An 18,545-nucleotide genomic window follows, 5' to 3' on the forward strand; every position below is an offset into this window, starting at 1 on the left:
CCTGCTGTCGGGCTTTGGCAGGAGCTTCCTGCTGGCCAAGACAGCAGGTTTCTTCAGCAAGCATCATTGGCACAGATTGGAGACATCCACATTTGGGTACAGCTGAGCATTTCACTAAAGTAATCTGGTGATTATTATACTTGTCACTTGTCATAGTGTCTTCTTGTCTTCTGACAGTGCTCCCAGACCTGGCTAGTTCCATGTGTATGGTTTTACCCACTGCAATCTCAAATCCAGAAAAAAAAACCAGAAAGTAAAACAAAAGAAAGAAAACTCCCAACACAAAACATTGTGATTTGTAACAAATTTATCTCGGATATTAATAAGAAAGCCTCCACTGAAAGATCCTTTCAATACATAGAACTGAGCAGAGTTGTTACCACAACATTAGGCTTGTGTTCAAGCTGTTTAACTCTGATTTAGCTTCCCTCTTTAGGGGATGGGACAAAGTCCTTCCTATCATGCAGGAGTGACAAGCAATGTCCTTAAAGTGCATTGTGGAAGGAGCTAAGTGGTGACTCTGGTGACTACAGCATGTGGTGATGGTATGATGCTATCATTTTCTGGTGCTGCACAGCATTATGGTTGGTCTTCCATGCATCTTGCAATACTGTGTGTAGAATACTTGCAATACTTGTAGAATAGCAGTTGATTGTAGGATGGTCGCCCCTATAACTCAGGCTGCTTATTTTAAATCTGTGTATATATATCAGCTGTTGGACCAATGAGCTGTTGAGAAAAACAGCAGTGAATATGGTCTGCTTGGCTACTAAGATATAACACGCTCTGACCTCGGAGCTTCAAGCATGGCCCCAGTGCCTTTCCAGCAGAATGTACAGTGAAAACCAGCTTTTTAACCACATATGCGTCTTCTTAGCTGCAAGAAAAATTAACCTGAAGAATGTAAAGGAGGTGCTTTGCCGTCACTTGACCACTATAACATAATCAAGTTCCAAAACGTAGCTGGGAGTTTCGTCTGAGGAGCAGGAAGCATGCGCATGAAAGAGCTCTGTGGTTTTAAAACTAGGTCAGCAGCCTCTGGAAGAAGACGACAGAAACTTTAACCATTTTTAGGTTTTAGGTTTGCCAGGCTGTGGATGAACTGTTTTAAATCAGGCTGTGTGGACTTTACATGTGCATGCAAACAGCTTCAACGAGTCTGTCAGCAGGACATGTGCCTTTGGTTGTGCTGGACTTGGGGTCCCATCCTCAGTCTCCCTCCCTCCCACACACCACAGAAGCACTGCTCTCAGGCTTTCAAACACCTTCTGTTAAGAGAGCTTTACATCGTGCAGCTGCATGGCAGAGCTGAAGCACTGGGGAAGTGCCACATTGCAGTGGATGGGACCCAAACTGGGGAAATCCTTGACAGCAAGCTGAGCATTTAAGCTGTGGGTGGAATCGGTTCCAAGAAAGGCACAGATTGACAGGGACATTCATCCAGTTTTATGTGTAAAATTTCTGTTCTTAATCACATCTATTTTATGTTACGACAATTTTATGAATTATATATAAATGCTTGGATTTATAAAGTATGTGCACAGGTATTTTTATCTTTTATAGTACTCACCTGCATGTGGTTCATGCAATACATGCAAACTGTATTTGGTTCAAATTTTAAAATATACTTATTTTGCAAAATCTGGTGTTTCTCTGTTCATTTTGCACCTTTTATTGCTACTTGTAAATGACTGATGTGAGGGGAATGAGTCGCAGTTTAAAAAGCTTCCCAAATGCAACCACCCACCTCTCTTCCCAAGCTGGCCCCTTGTCCCCTGCTCAGCTCAGCTGTGAGCTTTGGCTCTCTGGGCTCAGCACCAACATCGTGCTTTTTCTTAAACATAAAAAACTCCTGCTAGTCTACTTACTAATATGTGTTACATCCTTTGTAAATGGAAACACATGAGTTGATGTGTTGTTAGCAATAGGGGATGCTTGGGCACCTGGAATCTTCTTCACCTGCAATATCTATCTCTAATAGACTAAAAAGTTAATTGGAAGCCAAATCTGATTTGAAATTAATATATGCAATTGTGACATGATATCCCATAACCTGCAGAATATTTTGTGTTCACCGGGGAGTCTAACAAGGTTTTGTTGTCAAGGACGTGTATCTGAAACCAGGTAGGGCCATGTCTTCCCCTCAGCATCATGTCCTGCCTGGAAGTGTCATGCCCATGGGCCTCCAAGTGCCCACAGCTGACTGGGGTGAGCCCTGATTGCTGCAGCATCACTGGGCTGCCAGGACCAGGTAAGGTTTTCAGCTGGGCTTTGTACCAATGCTGTGCTTGTGGGATGCTCACAGGACTGTAGCCCTCCCTACAAAGCCTGGCCTGAAGGGGCAAGTCCTCTGACAAGGTAAGATAGGTCATGCTTTCTGTATTTTATTAACCTGAAGTTCCAGGTCCTCGCTGCAAAACCACGTGTCTTCACTGTCCCCACCTCTTCATCCCTGCAGTTTCAGTGCCTCTGCATCTCCAGTGACGGTAGAAAATGAGGTTTTGTGGCTGGTTTTCTTGTCTGGTTTTGTTTGTCTTTGGTTGTTTTCTTGGTTTTTGTGTGCTTGGTTACACAAAGGCATTAGCTGGATCCTCTTGTGTAGGTGTGCTTGGTTTCTAGAGTAAAACACTGCCTTTGATGGGAATGGGAGATAACCTTTAGATACGGAGTATCAGCCTTGGAGCCTGGGCTGTTGATTTCTCCTTGGTAGTGTCCTGTACGTCCTGGTCCAGTGCTGCAGCTCTCCATCCCGTGGCCTTCTTCAGCTGGAGGGTAGAAATCTGTATTTTTCTCAATTTCCTTTGTTGTGCTGTCGAGAGGGATGTAGCAGGCACCTCACTATTAGCTTAGTCCGCTCTGTCCTGCCTTGAGGCTGCCTCCTCCATATGTGCTTGCTCTGCAAACCACTTTCTGGGCACATGGTGCCAGTCCAGGCTTCCTCCTGTTGCAGGGCATCTCCATGTGCTGGTCCCCCAGCGCAGAACCAGCTGCTCTGGCAGCAGCCAGATGTTATTGCAGCCCTTGGCAGGGATTAAAAACCAAACCAGCAAGCACTGAATTTGCCTGGTTCAATTTTCCGACAGCAACTTTGCATGACCTCTCGCTCCTAATCCATCCGAGCTTCTATGTGAAACTGCAAGTAAGCTTACACCTTGCTTTCCTGGATACGGGTGATTTAATTTAGGGGATGGAAGAAAAGAAAATGATCTCACTTTCAGTATTAACCCTTCTAATACATGCTGCAAGTTAGGAAACATGGGTACCTCAATGGACAGGGTGGAAGCGTGGCCCTGCAGCAGGCGGGTTCTTGCACATTTGCTGATATGTGTAAAGCATGACCCCCATTTGCTGCCATAGAGGTGTCAGAGCGCATCACTTCCCTGCTGCCTGCACAGGACCACGCTCACTGTTGGACTGGCAGCGATGGCCATCCGTCTGTCCGCACGGCTGCCCTGCTCGCCTTCCCTCATGCCAGCTCAGTTTCGAGGTCACCGGGCAGTCAGAGGTGTCGCATGTGCCCGAGGCCGTGATCCCGGGGACCTCCTCCTGGCACACCGCTGCTTTTGCTTCATCTATTCCATGCTCACCTGCCAAACCAAGAATGATTTAAATTGCAAGTAAGCACGCTGCCAGCCCGCAGATGGAAATGGTCCCAGGAGTTACCTTTACATTAATACTCTGGCACAACAGCAGCAGGGAGACCTGTGGCTGGGAGCTGGACATGGGGTGTTTGGAAAAGGACCTTGGCAGCACGAAAGCACAGCAAGGACAAACCCAGAAGTCAATACTCATGTCCAGCTGAGTGGAACCCAGCAGCCACCCAGACAGCATGTTAAAACAGGCTTTGACCTCTCTGTCACCAGCTCTCCAGCTTTTTGTGTCCAGATCCTGAGCAATGATCTATACACAGAGCCGGCAGGAGCAGGCCAAAAGTAATTCATAATTGGGGACCACTAGTGAAAAATCCAACTTCCAACTCTACCTTAGAACAAAAATGAAGTTCAGAAATGGCTCAGAAATCACCACCATAACCAGACAATGTTTCCTGTGCCAGAGACCGTAGGTACAGCTAAGGGCAAATGCAAGATTGTAATGCTCACAGTGGCTCTCTGTAGCACAGAGCTGTGTGTTATATACCTTGATGAGCTATGAGCAAGCTGCAAGTATCAGATAATTTGTTTTGGGCTATGAAAGACAATGCCCTGCAATAAACATGCTAGACTTGTATGAAATGTCTCACTCACCAGGATTCACAGCTAATCCTGAGCACAGCACTACAGTATAGCTTAAACTGGAGAGCTACAGCACGGTCTGTGAAGCTGCTGGCACTGCATCTAGCTGTGAGGGGTTGATGGCTCTGAAGAGCCTTTTCAACCTTCTTCTTGATTCTCTTCTTCTACTTTTAGCAAGTAACTTCCCTGGGACAGAGTTAATGTCCCGCTTGTGGAGCACTTAGCTACCAGAACACAGGCAAACGGTATGAAAAAGGAGATGTGATCCCTAAAAGCCTTGCAACACATACCACTGCAGCTCAAGCCCTTAGTCCCAGCCTAATCTGGACTTCACACTCAAAAGACAGTAAATTCACAGGAGAATTGGGACACCCAGAGAGCCAGAAAATCTTGTGTAGAGAAATATATTTAGTGCACATAAATATGCCTGTACTCTGCTGAAATGCAAATCTGCCTTATTGCCGTCCTAATCCCCATGCATGACACACTAATCAACAGGGGGGTTTAATACTTACCATCTGCGTTACAGATTGCTTCCCACACTGTGAGCTTGCTTGGTTACAGTTGTGTAGGCATCATGGAGAGATATATCCTGCAATCGACAAGCTGGCTTATCCCTTGGGGGATGTTAAAATGTGAGCTGCACTTTTCTCACTCTCCGTGGGCACTGGAGCCAGTCGTGCAACGCACGGCCATCGCTGTATTCTCATTGCATGTCTCTCATGCAGAGGTAATGAAAATCTACACCTGAGGGGAATAGTAGGGTCTCCAGGTGGGTAACTGTAGTGCAGTTTTCGTACTGGATTAACACTTGCACCAAAAAGCCTTGCCCGTTGCCCTCCCACCTGTTAACATTACCAACAGGGCCATCATTGAAAAGCCATGGTGGGTCCAGTGACAGGGGTCTCTGCAGACTTGCAGCTTAAAAGTATGAGCTTACCTCACCCTCACCATTGCATATCTCCCTTTTTGATGAGACAGTCATTGTAACGCCCTTCTCCAGCATCACCCAGATGTCTACTCTTGGACAGTCCCCCCCTGGGATCAGGGCTATCTGGCTCTTGCAATGGAAACAAGTCACAGCATACTGGCTTAATGCAAAATACTTACTATCATTAGCCTGCAACATTAGCAATGGTTATAGTATTGCAAACGAGGGATAGCCAGCTTCATTAGCAAGCCAGCAAAAAGCCTGCTTCAGCGTACTGAGCTGGCCACCCACTCAGTGACCTTACACCAGAAAGGATGTATCTGGCATTGCTGTGCTGGATGGAGCTTCTCAGTTTCCCAAACAGCAGAGGCACAATGAGGCAGGCTATAGCATAACTGCTGCCAGAAAGCCACCTAGAAGGAAAAGCCTGACCTGTGAGAGGTTCTCATGTATTATCAGGGGCAAAACTGCAAGAAGAGTAAAATTGTCCAAAAGCTGCGTGGTGTCTGCTGTGCAGCTGGAATCCAGAAAGCCACTGGCGGGGCGATGTGAGTGCAGCGGGACCACGCTAACTTCTGCAGACCAGTATGCCAGCCTCAGTCTCACAGAGGCTTTGATATTTTTCAGCTCCTCATGCAAAAAACCACTGGCATATGCTCTTAAATGCATTTCCCCAATTTTGTCTGGAGCTTCAAAAACCACTAGGCCTACATCAACCATGGAAAAATTTAATTCCACACCCTCCCCTTTCTGAATTTAGAATGATAAAGGATCAACAGTTATGTCTGGACTAGAGCAATAGATATTACACACATCTTGCTTACAAAATACCTCTGGTTTTCATGAAATAAGTTTGTTTTCCTCCTCCAGCCACTGATGAGCACATGACAACCGTACAGAATAAAAGCTCAGCTCCTTAGTTCTGCTCACATTCACTCAACATTTGCTCTAATCAATTATCTTATTTCATGCAATAAGAAAAGAATGAAATTCCTGTTATGCAGCCATAATCAGTTACAGTATGAAGCTGTGTCTGTGGAACATTTCTGATTTTGAAAACTAATCATGTGCTCTGCCATTACATTTCTCTTTTAATACACTGGGCTTTTACCCAACTTGTTTCTCCGTCCTCCCCCTCCTCACCCTTTGAAAGCAGTAAGGGCACGATCTAGTCCAAGATGCCACATTCTTCCCCTGCAGAAGCTAGCCAAATTGCACTGTAAGGAACATATTTACCCAGGGAGCCAGACTCTGTTTTTCTAGTTTATTGGAAGATAAAAGCGCAAGCGGATGTCCCCCACAGAGGAAGAGGAAAGAGCAGAGGGTGCTGCATGTGACAGTGGATGGCTGTAGGAAGATGGAAGTCCCTTCTTCACACGAAGGGCTCAATATTGATCTCTAGGGCAGAGCAAGGCATGGTAAGCTCAAACTTGGTGATAACATCTGGGTGTAGGACTCCAAGTTTCCCAATGCTTTGACCTTTGGCAAAGACCTCAGCACAGCGACCAGGAAAGAAAGCAGAGCCTGTGAAGAAAGTGAGAGAAAAATCAATACTTCTCTGCTCCAAAGAAGTCAATAGGCATTTAACACAGAGAACAAAGCTCTCGGGATTAAACTGTTCTCTGTGCTGAGATGCTAAGAATCACTTTCTTGCATTAACAGTTGTTATGATTGATAGAGGATGAGGAAACACTTTAAGTTAAAAATAAAATGTGAAGCCCAAAGCGTGGGCCTTTTTCACACTCCACTTGTTTTGACTAAGTTACTCCTGTAATCGAAATTGTGACAGATAAGTTGAGTCACAGAGCTACTGAAATGAAGAACTTTTGCAGGCTTCAGGCTATGTAACACCTGAATGTTTCCCACCTTAGTCTGTTTAAAGAAATAAAGCTTGCTGTCATCTAAGGGGTAAGTAGGCATGTCACGCTTGATTACATGTCACATAATTAGAAACAACCTACATTCCTCATCTGGAGAAGAGCCTTTAAGCAGTTTCATATACACTGTAAAACTGTGGAACAATGAACAACTCAAAGGAAGTTGAAGATCATCTTCCTTTTACCTCAAACCAAGCTGCAAGTTTTAAATGTTATTTGGGAGGGTTTTGTTTTGTTGCGTTTTTTTAAAATAAATACTGAATTTGCCATGAAGAACTTGGAGGAGCTGTACAGACTTTTCCATGGAAAGCCTTTCCTAGCTGGGAACTTATTTACGCGTGTTGGCTACACCAGCAATACATTCAAGCTTGTCTATAGCAGCTACGCTTCCCCTTTTCTTTGTCCCTGTCTTGAGGTGAATGGCATTTTGACCTGATTACCCATCAAAAGACGAAACCAAACCAGCAACTTGCCCCATCTGAAGCCACCTCTTTCATAACAAGTGTGTGGAAGCAAAGCACAGTGCATAGGACCTCCAGGCTCTACTGGAGTGCTGCAGACGATGCTGTGAACTCAAAGCAGCAAAGGGGAGAGGATGAAACAAAGCCACTGAATCCTCCTTTGTACTGAATGTAGAAAGCTGCCTGCACCATGTTTTTAATTCTACTGCCCTTGCAGACAGGGAAGGGCTTTTTACTAGATTTCCACTCAAGAGAGTCAGCAGGGACAGCATCAGGGGCCAGTCAGCTTCCCTGCCCTCAACTCTTGCTCTGCATCTTTATCTCAATAGGCCAATATCCAAAAAAGCATCTTCTACAGGAAAAGCTAGTTATTGGGTATGTGTGCAGTTGCGCCGCTGTGGATGAGAAACATCCCTGCTCTACTTTGCTTCTGTGCCAGTATGAAGACAACAGCTGAGGAGATGCTTCCAGCCCTGCTCCCTGCCTGCTCCCAACTGTCACGGTACTCAGCCCTCCAGCATCCTCTGCATCCTGCAAAATGACTGTAAGCATTTCCTAATGGCAACTTACTCTCTGGTTGTTCCAAATGGTATTTAAGGTTCAGGATCTACCCAAGACATTTTATTGCCTTTACAAAGACCTATTTAAAAGGGCAATAAAGGACCAAATTAACCTGAAACCTCAGGAAGGTTTGCATGACAGTGATCACTAGTGGTCAAGCCCAGAGATACATTCTTTGTTAGCTCCCCAATGGAAATAATTCACTTAAGAAGTGTCTCCTATGAGGTCTGTAGTCATAACTTGCAGCCACAAAAATAAAGAACACCAATTAGGTCTTTTTCTTGTCCAGCTTGCTGCAAGTGCAAATTAACTTAAATGTGTACTTCAATTTTGGCTGCCTTGTGAAACCTGACGGCAGTAGTAAAAGATAACGGCAACATTACCTAAAGCCTGTTTTAAAAAATATTCAGAACCAGTATCTTTTAAATCATCCAGTTGCAGTCTCAACTACAAGCGCAAACCAGCTACTTACACTGGATGTACAAAAGTGACATTATCTAGCCCCTCGACGTTTCTGGCATGTGACTTTAGCCAAACAGACACTTGCCATTGCCAAGCTGCTCTATTGAAAGCAAGTGTTAAAATAAACCTTGACGAAACAAATTTAGACAGGAAACAAATGCCACACATAGAGATCACTCTTCAGATTGTGGGTGAAAACATAACCTAAAAATAAAGTACCCTTGTAGTTAGTGGTAAAGACTTTCCTATTTGTGAATAAGGCTGGTATTGTACCAAGGATGTGAGCAACACACAGTGATGTTCTTTTAGAAACTTGACTGTAAGCTTAAACTGGCACAAGAGCAAAAACCAAGCAGAGGTACTGGCATGGTACTCCACTATGAGATTATAGGGAAAAAGAGCTCTGACAATATGGTTAGTTATAAAGTTGTGAGTCTGACTTATCTGTTCTTCTGAGCTGCCTTATATGTAGCCTTGGGAAAGTTACTTTATCTTCTTGCACATCTAGACCCAATTAGATCATGAGACTTAACTATTTTTAAACTCGCAGACATCTGGATAGGGTGGCACCCAGCCAGTCTACAAAAGGCAGTTTCCAAGACCTGTGCTGCTTCCCACTGTGTGAGACAATTTTATGTTTTGAGGCCCAAGAAACACTCTGCTACCTGAGCACCACTAGTTGTCGGTCTCCCAGTCATAAGTTAGGTAGAAAACGGATGGGCAGCACGGGGACTTAAAGCCTCACCTGACCCTCACATACACCACTACTGACCTTCCCTGGGAGGTTAAGTCCAGTAGAAGTTCCCTTGCATTTAACTAAATATTATGCATTTGTGAAAATTTTTGAAAACTGATGGAAATCCATGACATTATATTGGAAACTAAGAAATGGTTTAACGATTATGGCATAAAGTGAAGAGTTACATTAGCTAGAATCTTAATAGCAATAAAATCTATCCCTTCTTACTATGAGCCTACAGCACAGCTCCATACACAAGTGAACTGAATCAGTGAATCACCACTGCCAAAAGGGAGGTGGTGGCTCTCCACCTGGAGAAGGGAGGAGAGTGGAACAAGCTGTTGATTTGGCTGAAGGCTTTATCATGAAACCACACACTTAGTGTGCTCTGAATACACTGCTCCAGGCTAAGGGTTAGGCATTCATCCATATTTCTGTCTTATATGCAGCAACTGATGCTGGGCTGTGATGTTATTTTACTTTGTGCTTCCTTTCAGTGAAAAGGTAAATACATAATGAATATCAAGGGGGAACATTTAGCTCCCCAAAGTGCAGAAAGCAGGATCTCCAAATCACCCCTCTATTTCTACTTAATCTAACCCTGAAATGTTGGTTACTTCACAGTGTGGTCACTAGCGTGCCTGGTGCTTTGCAGACATGGCACTTGCAGGGTATAATTCTGTGACTGGAAGAGACCAGCCAGTAAGCAAATCAAAATGAAAGAACCTGTTAAAGGCTTTAGGGTCCCCATCTGTCCAGCTAACACTTGGTTCTTGCACCAAAGAAACGTGAGCTAAGTAACAGGTTTACAGAGAGTTTATGAACTCTGGTTAATAATGAAAATATTATTATTATAATTGGCTGCATTACAGAATGCTTCAAAGTATATTCCTGCCTGCCAAAAGGGCCTACAGACTGCATCCTGCAGATAGGGATCTAAGGCCGTCTTTGTCTTAGTAACTTTTCCTTTGACCACGCATGTAAGAGAAGGAGGTTGGCTCTCACTTGAGAATGGGTGTTGTTGGTCCATGTGTTCCTGCCAGGGCACCAGAATTTGATGCAAATATAAATTTCAGATCAAAAAATTCAGACATTGAAAGGGAAACATACAGAGGAAGAAAACAATCAGGAGAAACATGAAAAATCTGAGCAGAAAGGGGGGAAAAAGAGAAATGAGCATTTGCAGCTGGGAGGAGTGCTCTGACTGAGGGACCAACCACGACTAGAAAAGGAGGCCTGAGCTAGAGGAATCTCCCTGTGCTGAGGACAACCTGTAAACTGAGGAGGACCTGAGCAACCCACAGAGCAGGACAGCAAAAACAGAGGATTTGTCAAAGTAACCAGGAAACAAAGGTAAGGATTTTTTGTTCTTGATTTGCTTGTTTCTTGTATTATCAAGTAAATAGCAATGGTGGTTTAGACTTCTAGCAAGGCTTGTGTTATGGACTGGACTATCATATCAACTCTTGAAGTAAAGTAGAAAACTTCAGAGTGAGAGTCAATGCTGTTTGAAAGGTATGTGCTTATGCAACTTGCACATATGGAAATAAACAAAGAATGCACACGCTATGATATTGCTTGAATAAGTCACACTGTAAGCTGAAGCCCAATGTTCTTAAGCTTCAATTAAGTCTTTATGCCAGAAGGAGTCCAAAGGGTGCTTTCCCAGCACCTTTTGACCAGGAGTTCAAAGCTGACAATAGAATTTGTCGCATCTGTGTATGTAACATCATCAAGAACAGTATGGTTGTGAACAGCATGGTCTTCCTGAAGAAAGCAGTTGCCAAAGCATGCCTGGAAGCACCATTATCAGTAGGTGTGCTAGAAGGGGCTGTGTTTGCTCCTGGTGCAATTATATTGAAAGGCTGCCCTTGTACGTCTGGTTGGTTGTACCATCAAGTACATCGAGAACCAAAATTCATTTGAATGTTGTAGCTTACTATACCATCTATTTTAAGGACAATGGATTTATTGCTCTTGATGTAGTTAATCCTTTCTGCTCTCCACACAAACAGTACTTCATAAACTTCACCTTGAAATCCAGTCATATTTCAAGGTCCTTGCTGATAGAGACCTATGCAATGCCAGAAGAAGCAAGAAGGTCTAGCAGTGGAAATCCATCTCTTAATATGTCAACATTATAACTGGTAGTTATGAGAAGGGGCGGGGTGAAATACAATATGTGTTCCTAAAGAAGAGATGCCAAAGCCAGCCATGTCTTATGCTGACATACTACACACAAGAGAAAGAAAAAAAGCTACTTCTTGTGGCTGCAAGTAAGAATTTAATTTCCAATGTTCAGTGATGTAGAAATAATACCTTTAATTAAAGCTTCTGTAGCATGTCCTCAAAATCTGTAATTGCCTCTCTGTATTCAGGCAACAGGGACACTTTGATTGCTTTGGGGTAATTCTTTGGCCACTAATCCAACAGAGCATGTAGTCTTTAGCACATTTTCTGGCTAATTGACCCTTAAAGAGCTCCAAGTTCCCTGCACTCTTTGTTGTCAAACACCTTGCACAGTTTCTTCTCTTTACCTTACTCTCCCTCCTTTTCAAAAAGAAATAGATTAAAGTAGTATTATAAGCCTACAGTTGCACTAAGCCTTCAAACCGCCTTACTTATTCCTATAATTTGAAGGAACATCGGAAGCTGAAGCTTAAGAAGGTAATAAGCTCTCCTCTATCTGGCCTCCAAAGTCTTTCATCTTAATTCTCCATCCCCTTAGTCACTCCAGCTGCCCTTTCACTACCTCATCCTGACTCACCTGGTGAAGTACTTTACCTGTGCTACACTGGATCAAATTTAGTTTTCTGAGGCTAGATGCTGGTTTTCTCTTTAGGATCAGGTTCTTCGCATTTTCAACTAATTCCTTCTTTTGTGAGATAGGCTCAAATGCAAAGTAGCAGGACCCTATCAGACCAGTCAGTATTTTAAAAGGCAACCACTTTTTCTTGGCCGTCTATGCAGTGAAGTCGGGCTCCCAGAACCTCATGCAAGGCAAGAGCAACCTCAAAATCAGATCTTGTCATGGAGTGATTTACATTCACCTTATTTGTAAAATCACAGACATCTCGAATCTTGCATGATTTTTGGCACATGCTGAGAGATCAGTTGCTCTTTTAAGTTGCACGTTGTCAGCAGTTCTCCACATACCCTCACGCACAGAAAACCAACCTTTGGGATCAGTAGGATATTTATTAGCTTTAGCTTCCTGGTTTGTAACTCTTGACTAAAGCTGTGCCAGAACAACCTTCACTCTCCTGATCACACCTAACTGTAATGAAACATCAGGAAATTAAAATCAGTACAATCTAATTGAAGGTAAGCATCTTATATTTATTTATTTATTTTCAATTTCCCAAAGAAAATACTTAACACTTGAAAAGCTGACAGAGGAAATATCTGTATGATGTGAATGAGTATGTCTTCTACTTAAAATACAGCTTTCCTTCTGGTTTCTTCCTATGTTATTTTAAAAGCCTCCACATATAAGTCATAGCAGAAGAGGGTAAAAGGACAATCAATTATTTACCTGGACTGGTACACTGGATATCCAAAACTACAGTTGAGTATTAGAGTCCTTGTACACACAATGAGGCTAGGGAAGATGGAGAACCATCCACAAATTTGTAGTGGTCAGTCAACGAACCATCTTCTTGTGTTACAACCAAGTTGATGGCTGCATTTTTATTAATATGCATCTCAGGGAGGGTGTGAGAAAACCTAATTCTTCTGTCTCATGAAAACCCTCATGCAGATCTACAACTGAGTATTTTTCTATTCTGTATTTGGCAATACTTAAGATTAGTAGGGATCAATGATACTGTTTAACAAATACAAACTGTGAGGAGATAACAACACCGCCTGGGTCCAACAAGCAACTAACAACAGTTGCTAGTTGTGTGTTGAAGTGTCAGTGATGAACTGCGGACTGGTGTAGCTACAAATCTCTTTCTTTCATTTGCCTTGAGAAAAAGAGACCAATATAGACTTTTAGACTAGATTTATTTTTCATTCTTGCTGTAGAATGCCCCAGGAGCTTTAACAGAGGATGTCTGGTGTTGCTGAATGTCAGGTTCAAGAATTTAATAGGTTTGGAGCTGCTCTTTATTCAGTCAGGGATTACAACAGTGTCAGACACAAGATTATTTGGGTAAAATCACTGTGTTCCTGCCTTTCCTAATGAAAGGTAATATTTGGGTGGCAGACTTTCTGGATCACTGACCTTGGTAACAGGTTTCCATGTATTCAGTGCTGGAGTACTAGGGTGGCTGCTTAAATAATGCATACATAATAAGTAGGAAACCTAGAAAGATATCTATCAAATTTCATGTATTTTTATAGAAAGCAGTATTTGTGTATAAAGCTCAATAAATTTTCATTTGTGTGGCAGTTGTGAGAAACAGCAATTCTACACTGGAGGTTAGAGCTGTAATGGTAACTCTACAGTGCAGCTAATCTTTGCTTTTAGGCCAGTTTTATCTGATTTATCCAGATTTAGCTGAAATGTTACACTTTGTCCTCTCTGTCACAAATCTAAATTGATACTGTGTCATGGCTATTTATAAAACTAGATAATTCCTAATCCCAAATAGAGTGCTCTTTTTTTTTCTTTTTTAAAGATGTCTTGCTATTTCAGTTGAGTTAGAGATCACAAAGCTTTGAATATTAGAAAACTTAATTTCTTTCTGTTGCACAACTGTTTTTACCCCTCTTTGAATATCTAAAGAAATAATTAATCCTTGCAAACATCAGAATCTGCCAGAAATTTGGCAACAATAAACCGTATTCTTTATGGTGGGGGTATAACATACTCCCTATACACAGTAAGGCAGCAGATTTTAGCTTTTAGAATCTGCTTTCATACAAGTACTAGAGAACACCAAGAACCAGCACTAAGTCACTCTTAAAGTCTACTTTAGTATGTCATGTTTAGTTTCCACGTTGTTTATTCACTTCATGTCCTAGACCAAGCTGTCCTCCCCTCCCAATGACTTGACATTACATGCTGAGATAAATAACAGCCACCTGATATTATGCTTTCACAGCTACCACATTTCATGCCTTTCAGAAAATGACTTGACAAACTAGCATGGAATAACACATAATTAAACAATTAATCTCAGCAGTCACTGGAACTGTTAATCACTTAGTTTTAGCAACTAAGATTTCGGTTGCAAACCAGCACCTTGTGGCTAAAGCACATAGGTGCACCACTAGGAAGAGAAATGTTTGAACTGGTTAAGTGTGAGCCACCCCAGGGCCAGAAGCAGTGCTGGGTCTACAGCAAATCCTATTCTGTTTCTGGACTCAAGTAAGGAGGGTCTGTACCCAGCACATGTACTGGGTTGAGTCTACACTAGCTCGGCATTTCTTTTGTTATCTACTGTTTTCTAATACATACACCACAAGCAAAAGTAAAGTAAATTCCTCCACCATGGTCAACAGAAACTAATGTTAGGACATTGCATTCATCTTGTTCTAAAAGTTTGAGCCAAAATCTTCCAAATTTCTGTTTAAAATTTTATTGCGTAACTGAATGTTAGAAAAGGCATGTGAGATTAAATTTGAAGCACTGCCCCTCTGTCTCCAGTACCACAGTTCAAAAACTGAATCAGAGAACTGATTAACTATGATCTATAAATTTGACATGATCACAATTGCTAGCATTAGTATCACTATTGTAGTGAAAATGAAAGCATACACACGCTCTGCTGGCCTCTAGCCATAGCAGGCTGTACAGGAGGTGAAAATGGAATTGAAGGATGAAACTGTGGCACTGGTCAAGTGTCGCACTTTACTAGAGAAGCTAATGTTACCAGACCTGTGCCCTGACCCTCACCACTTAGATTACTGCCCCTGTTCACTGAGAAAGGAGATGTGCAATTTGCTGCTATTTCTGCTACTCACTTGGATAAGTAAGTTTTTTTTTTTCTAGAGAAGGCTTTGCAACATTGAAAATACAGTTTATGACTAAGAAATAATTTTCTATTTCAACATGTAAGGAGACAGAAAAAAATGGCAATTACCCAATTCTCTATTGTACAACGTAAGCTCTGCCAGACATTTAAAACTCTTTATGCAAACAAGATTTTTATCGGTTTAATACATCATAGTTGCCTTTGGGGGGTGGGGAAGAATTAAACTTTGAAGAGGCCTCTCCATAAAGGAACAGTGGAAGAGCAAAGACTTAATGTCAGGGAGAAGAAATGAACATGTTGATCTCAGGAAAACAAATGCCAACGATTTAGATGGTTCTGGGAGTTGACAAAAATTGGCAGAAAATGAAAAGCCTAACTGTCAGGAGAAATGCTGCTATTTTTTTTGGAGCATCCCTAATTGTCAGAGTAAAATGCAATGGGAAGAGAAACACTGCAATCTTTATTACTTAGTATGTGCAAAAAGAGGAAGATAACATAGCTTGTGTCTCTTTACAAGTTGACTTGACAAACCTCCCCAGAATATTTTTGCAGTTACCATAGATTTTTTTCCTCCCACTAATATACTACAGGGAAGCATACTTCAAAATGAGAAAATTCAAAGGAGTTTGTGTTCTGAAATTTTCCAAATTTGAGGGGAAAAAAAGAATTTTCTTTGTTCTCTTGTTGAACTTCTTTATTTCCTATGTGGGGGGAAAAAGTGTGTCAAATATGATTTGGTGATGAATGTGTAAAAGACGAAGAAGCCTAAGCCTGTCAAAACTTTTATTATCCCATGCTGTGCTAAAATAGTGTATTTTTCCTCTCATACACCCTTTTTTGAGGATAAGGGTTGTGCAAGCAGATTACAGTTGAAGGGTATCACGAAGTTACATTCAAAAACTTTCAAAAGAGGAGCCAAAATGACCACAGGAGTGGAAAAGCCCTCCTCAAACTCATTTTTGATAGCCGTTTTTTTTTTCCGCATAACAAAAATCAACTGTGTAACACAAAGCTAATGAAATTAGACTTACTTCCAGAACCATACTAAGAGTTTTGTGATAAATTCTTTGTGTTGTTTGGCCTAACTGCATCACTTGCAACAGCAAAGACGCCTCTGAGATGTCCAGTGATACAGTGTGCTGTCAAATTTTGATAAACCATGTCTATCTGGAGAAACTTCCAACACTGTAGACTCCCACTTCAGCTGATTAAATAATTTAGGCAACCTTCCTGGTTCATTTCTTTGCCAGATACCTCCTTGGGTGTTAATCCAGTTACAACCAAATTTGAGGCATCAGCACTAGTGTGGGAAGACACCTAGTAAGACAGAAATAAACCTGGACTAAGCTTGTAGGGATTTAGTTCCTATAAATCTAAAATCCTGAATTTACAGGAAAGAAATTAAGTGCAGAGATAACAGACAATTAAAGGGACATTAAGTGAGCAGCCACAGACATTTTATTACAGTTTAAGCTGTTAGAACCATAGTTCTTCAAGTAACTAAGCTCCCTTGATGCTGCAGGAAACACTGCTCAAGAGAAAAGTATGAGAAATTAATGAGATTCATTAGATCTCAAAGTAGTGGCCAAACTGCAAAAACCACAGGAATTAGTGACAAACATCAAATTTTGTCTGATGTCTTATAATTAAGCAATTGTAATGATCAGTGCTGGAATTCCTGACACCCCCTGTAGAACTAGGGTAATACATTTAGAAGTACTAAAATTGGTCAGATTAAAAAAAAATTAAATCCACAAACCTGTCCTGTCCTTTTCATGCTAATTAATGAAGCTGACTGTGAGGGAGAGTTAAAAAATAAACAGTAACACAGGAGTGGAAGATTGGGAGATCTTCAAGAACGATTTATTTGATAAACGAGTAGTATTAGCATCAAAACAAAAACTGGGAACATTTTTGGCTAAAACCCTACCTATATTCAGTGCTGTAGTGAAAGAGGTCAAAAATCAGAAAAGCTGCTTATAGGCAAAACCTAGAGAAATAAACTGCATTTCATAAAATGTGATTAGTAACAGTGGCTGAAAATCCATCGAGAAAACTGAATGAAATTAGGAAAGATTAATGACTGGCAGCAATAAAGACAGCATTAGAAAGACTTTTAAGGATACTGAAAACAAATTGTAGGTAGAGTACTTTCATCTGCTAACAAGACTGGCTGAACTTCTTATGTGAGACAGAAATGCGTAAGCTTTTAATAGACATTTCTTTTCACCTCTGGAAATAATGTATTTCTGAATAATAAGGTGTCTTACAGTCCACTGAAGATTGAAGAATGTTTGGTTATATTTATCAGGACTAGGATGTTTCTAGGCTGCTGGGAGTCTTAGGCACCAGAATTATGGTGCAATTCTCAAAGCAAATCTCCTGCCTGCTGCTGTTAACTTACAGTGACAATACTGGGAATTCTGCAATACTAGAAAAATTTATTGTTGTCCCAGTATTCCAAGGTGGAGTTGATCATGAGTAAGAAAAAATATTAGGGAATTAGCACATGTTAAATTCGGAGGACTCGAATAAAGTCCATTACCAGCTGATATTTTTTTTTTTAATTGAAAACAGCTGCTGTCACACAATTCTGATCATCTGCCAAACTTGTAATTTGAGACTGTAAATACAATTTCAAGGATGCAATAGCACCTCTAAAGTATCTATATTCGAACTACAAACGGATTCAGAAATGACTTCTATCTTCTAGTATGGCATAAATGGTATTTGGAGGCTTCACAGTAAAATTGGCACATTTTCTTTAGTTATCTCTGAGTAAATAGACAATTATTGACATTTATGAAGAGTGTAATGGCTGTCAAGACAGGCAATTGAAAGGCCAGGACTGCCATTAAGAGCAATCAAGCTACAGTTCCTTAAAATAAAACGGGTATTAATAATGCCAAGTTCAATACAGGTACTAAACATCAGTGTATCTGTCTCCAAATTTAAACTGATCACCAGAGATAGTCAATTCTATACATATAACTCAGAATTAGTCCCAGACTTGCCTCCTCTTGTCTTGCAAATTGAGGTTCACAGTCTAAAACAGCTTTTACAGTTGTTTGTTGTCTAATTATTATTATAAAAGCAAATGTTTATTGATGTTCTTAGTTATGGAGGTAACTATTATACCTCTAATTTTACAGCTAAACCTTACTAAATGAAAAGCTATTACTGTGATTTACTGTGGAATTAAAATTTTCTACTCCTTACCACACCTTTCATTTAATTAAATAAGGGCAGTAAAAAGAAGAGAGTGCAATTTATCTTTCTTCAACAACTGTCAGTTACTGAAGGAAGCAAGACTTAATATTCATTTATTAAGGTGTTGCTGAAAACATTTCCATTCCTG

General features: G+C 41.3%; 1 protein-coding gene across 1 annotated transcript in view; it reads right to left on the minus strand.

Moving 5' to 3' along the window:
- Positions 1-6,423: 6,423 nt before the first annotated feature.
- Positions 6,424-18,545, minus strand: part of FARSB (phenylalanyl-tRNA synthetase, beta subunit) — a gene marked incomplete at its 5' end in the record, with an annotated part of 38,064 nt that continues 25,942 nt past the window's right edge. The window contains one exon of the mRNA XM_010010617.1: positions 6,424-6,687. Coding sequence (XP_010008919.1) covers positions 6,536-6,687 — 152 coding nt within the window. The remainder of the gene's footprint in view (positions 6,688-18,545) is intronic.

The sequence above is a fragment of the Nestor notabilis genome, unplaced genomic scaffold, assembly GCF_000696875.1.
Source record: "Nestor notabilis isolate BGI_N333 unplaced genomic scaffold, ASM69687v1 scaffold6480, whole genome shotgun sequence".
NCBI lineage: Eukaryota > Metazoa > Chordata > Aves > Psittaciformes > Psittacidae > Nestor > Nestor notabilis.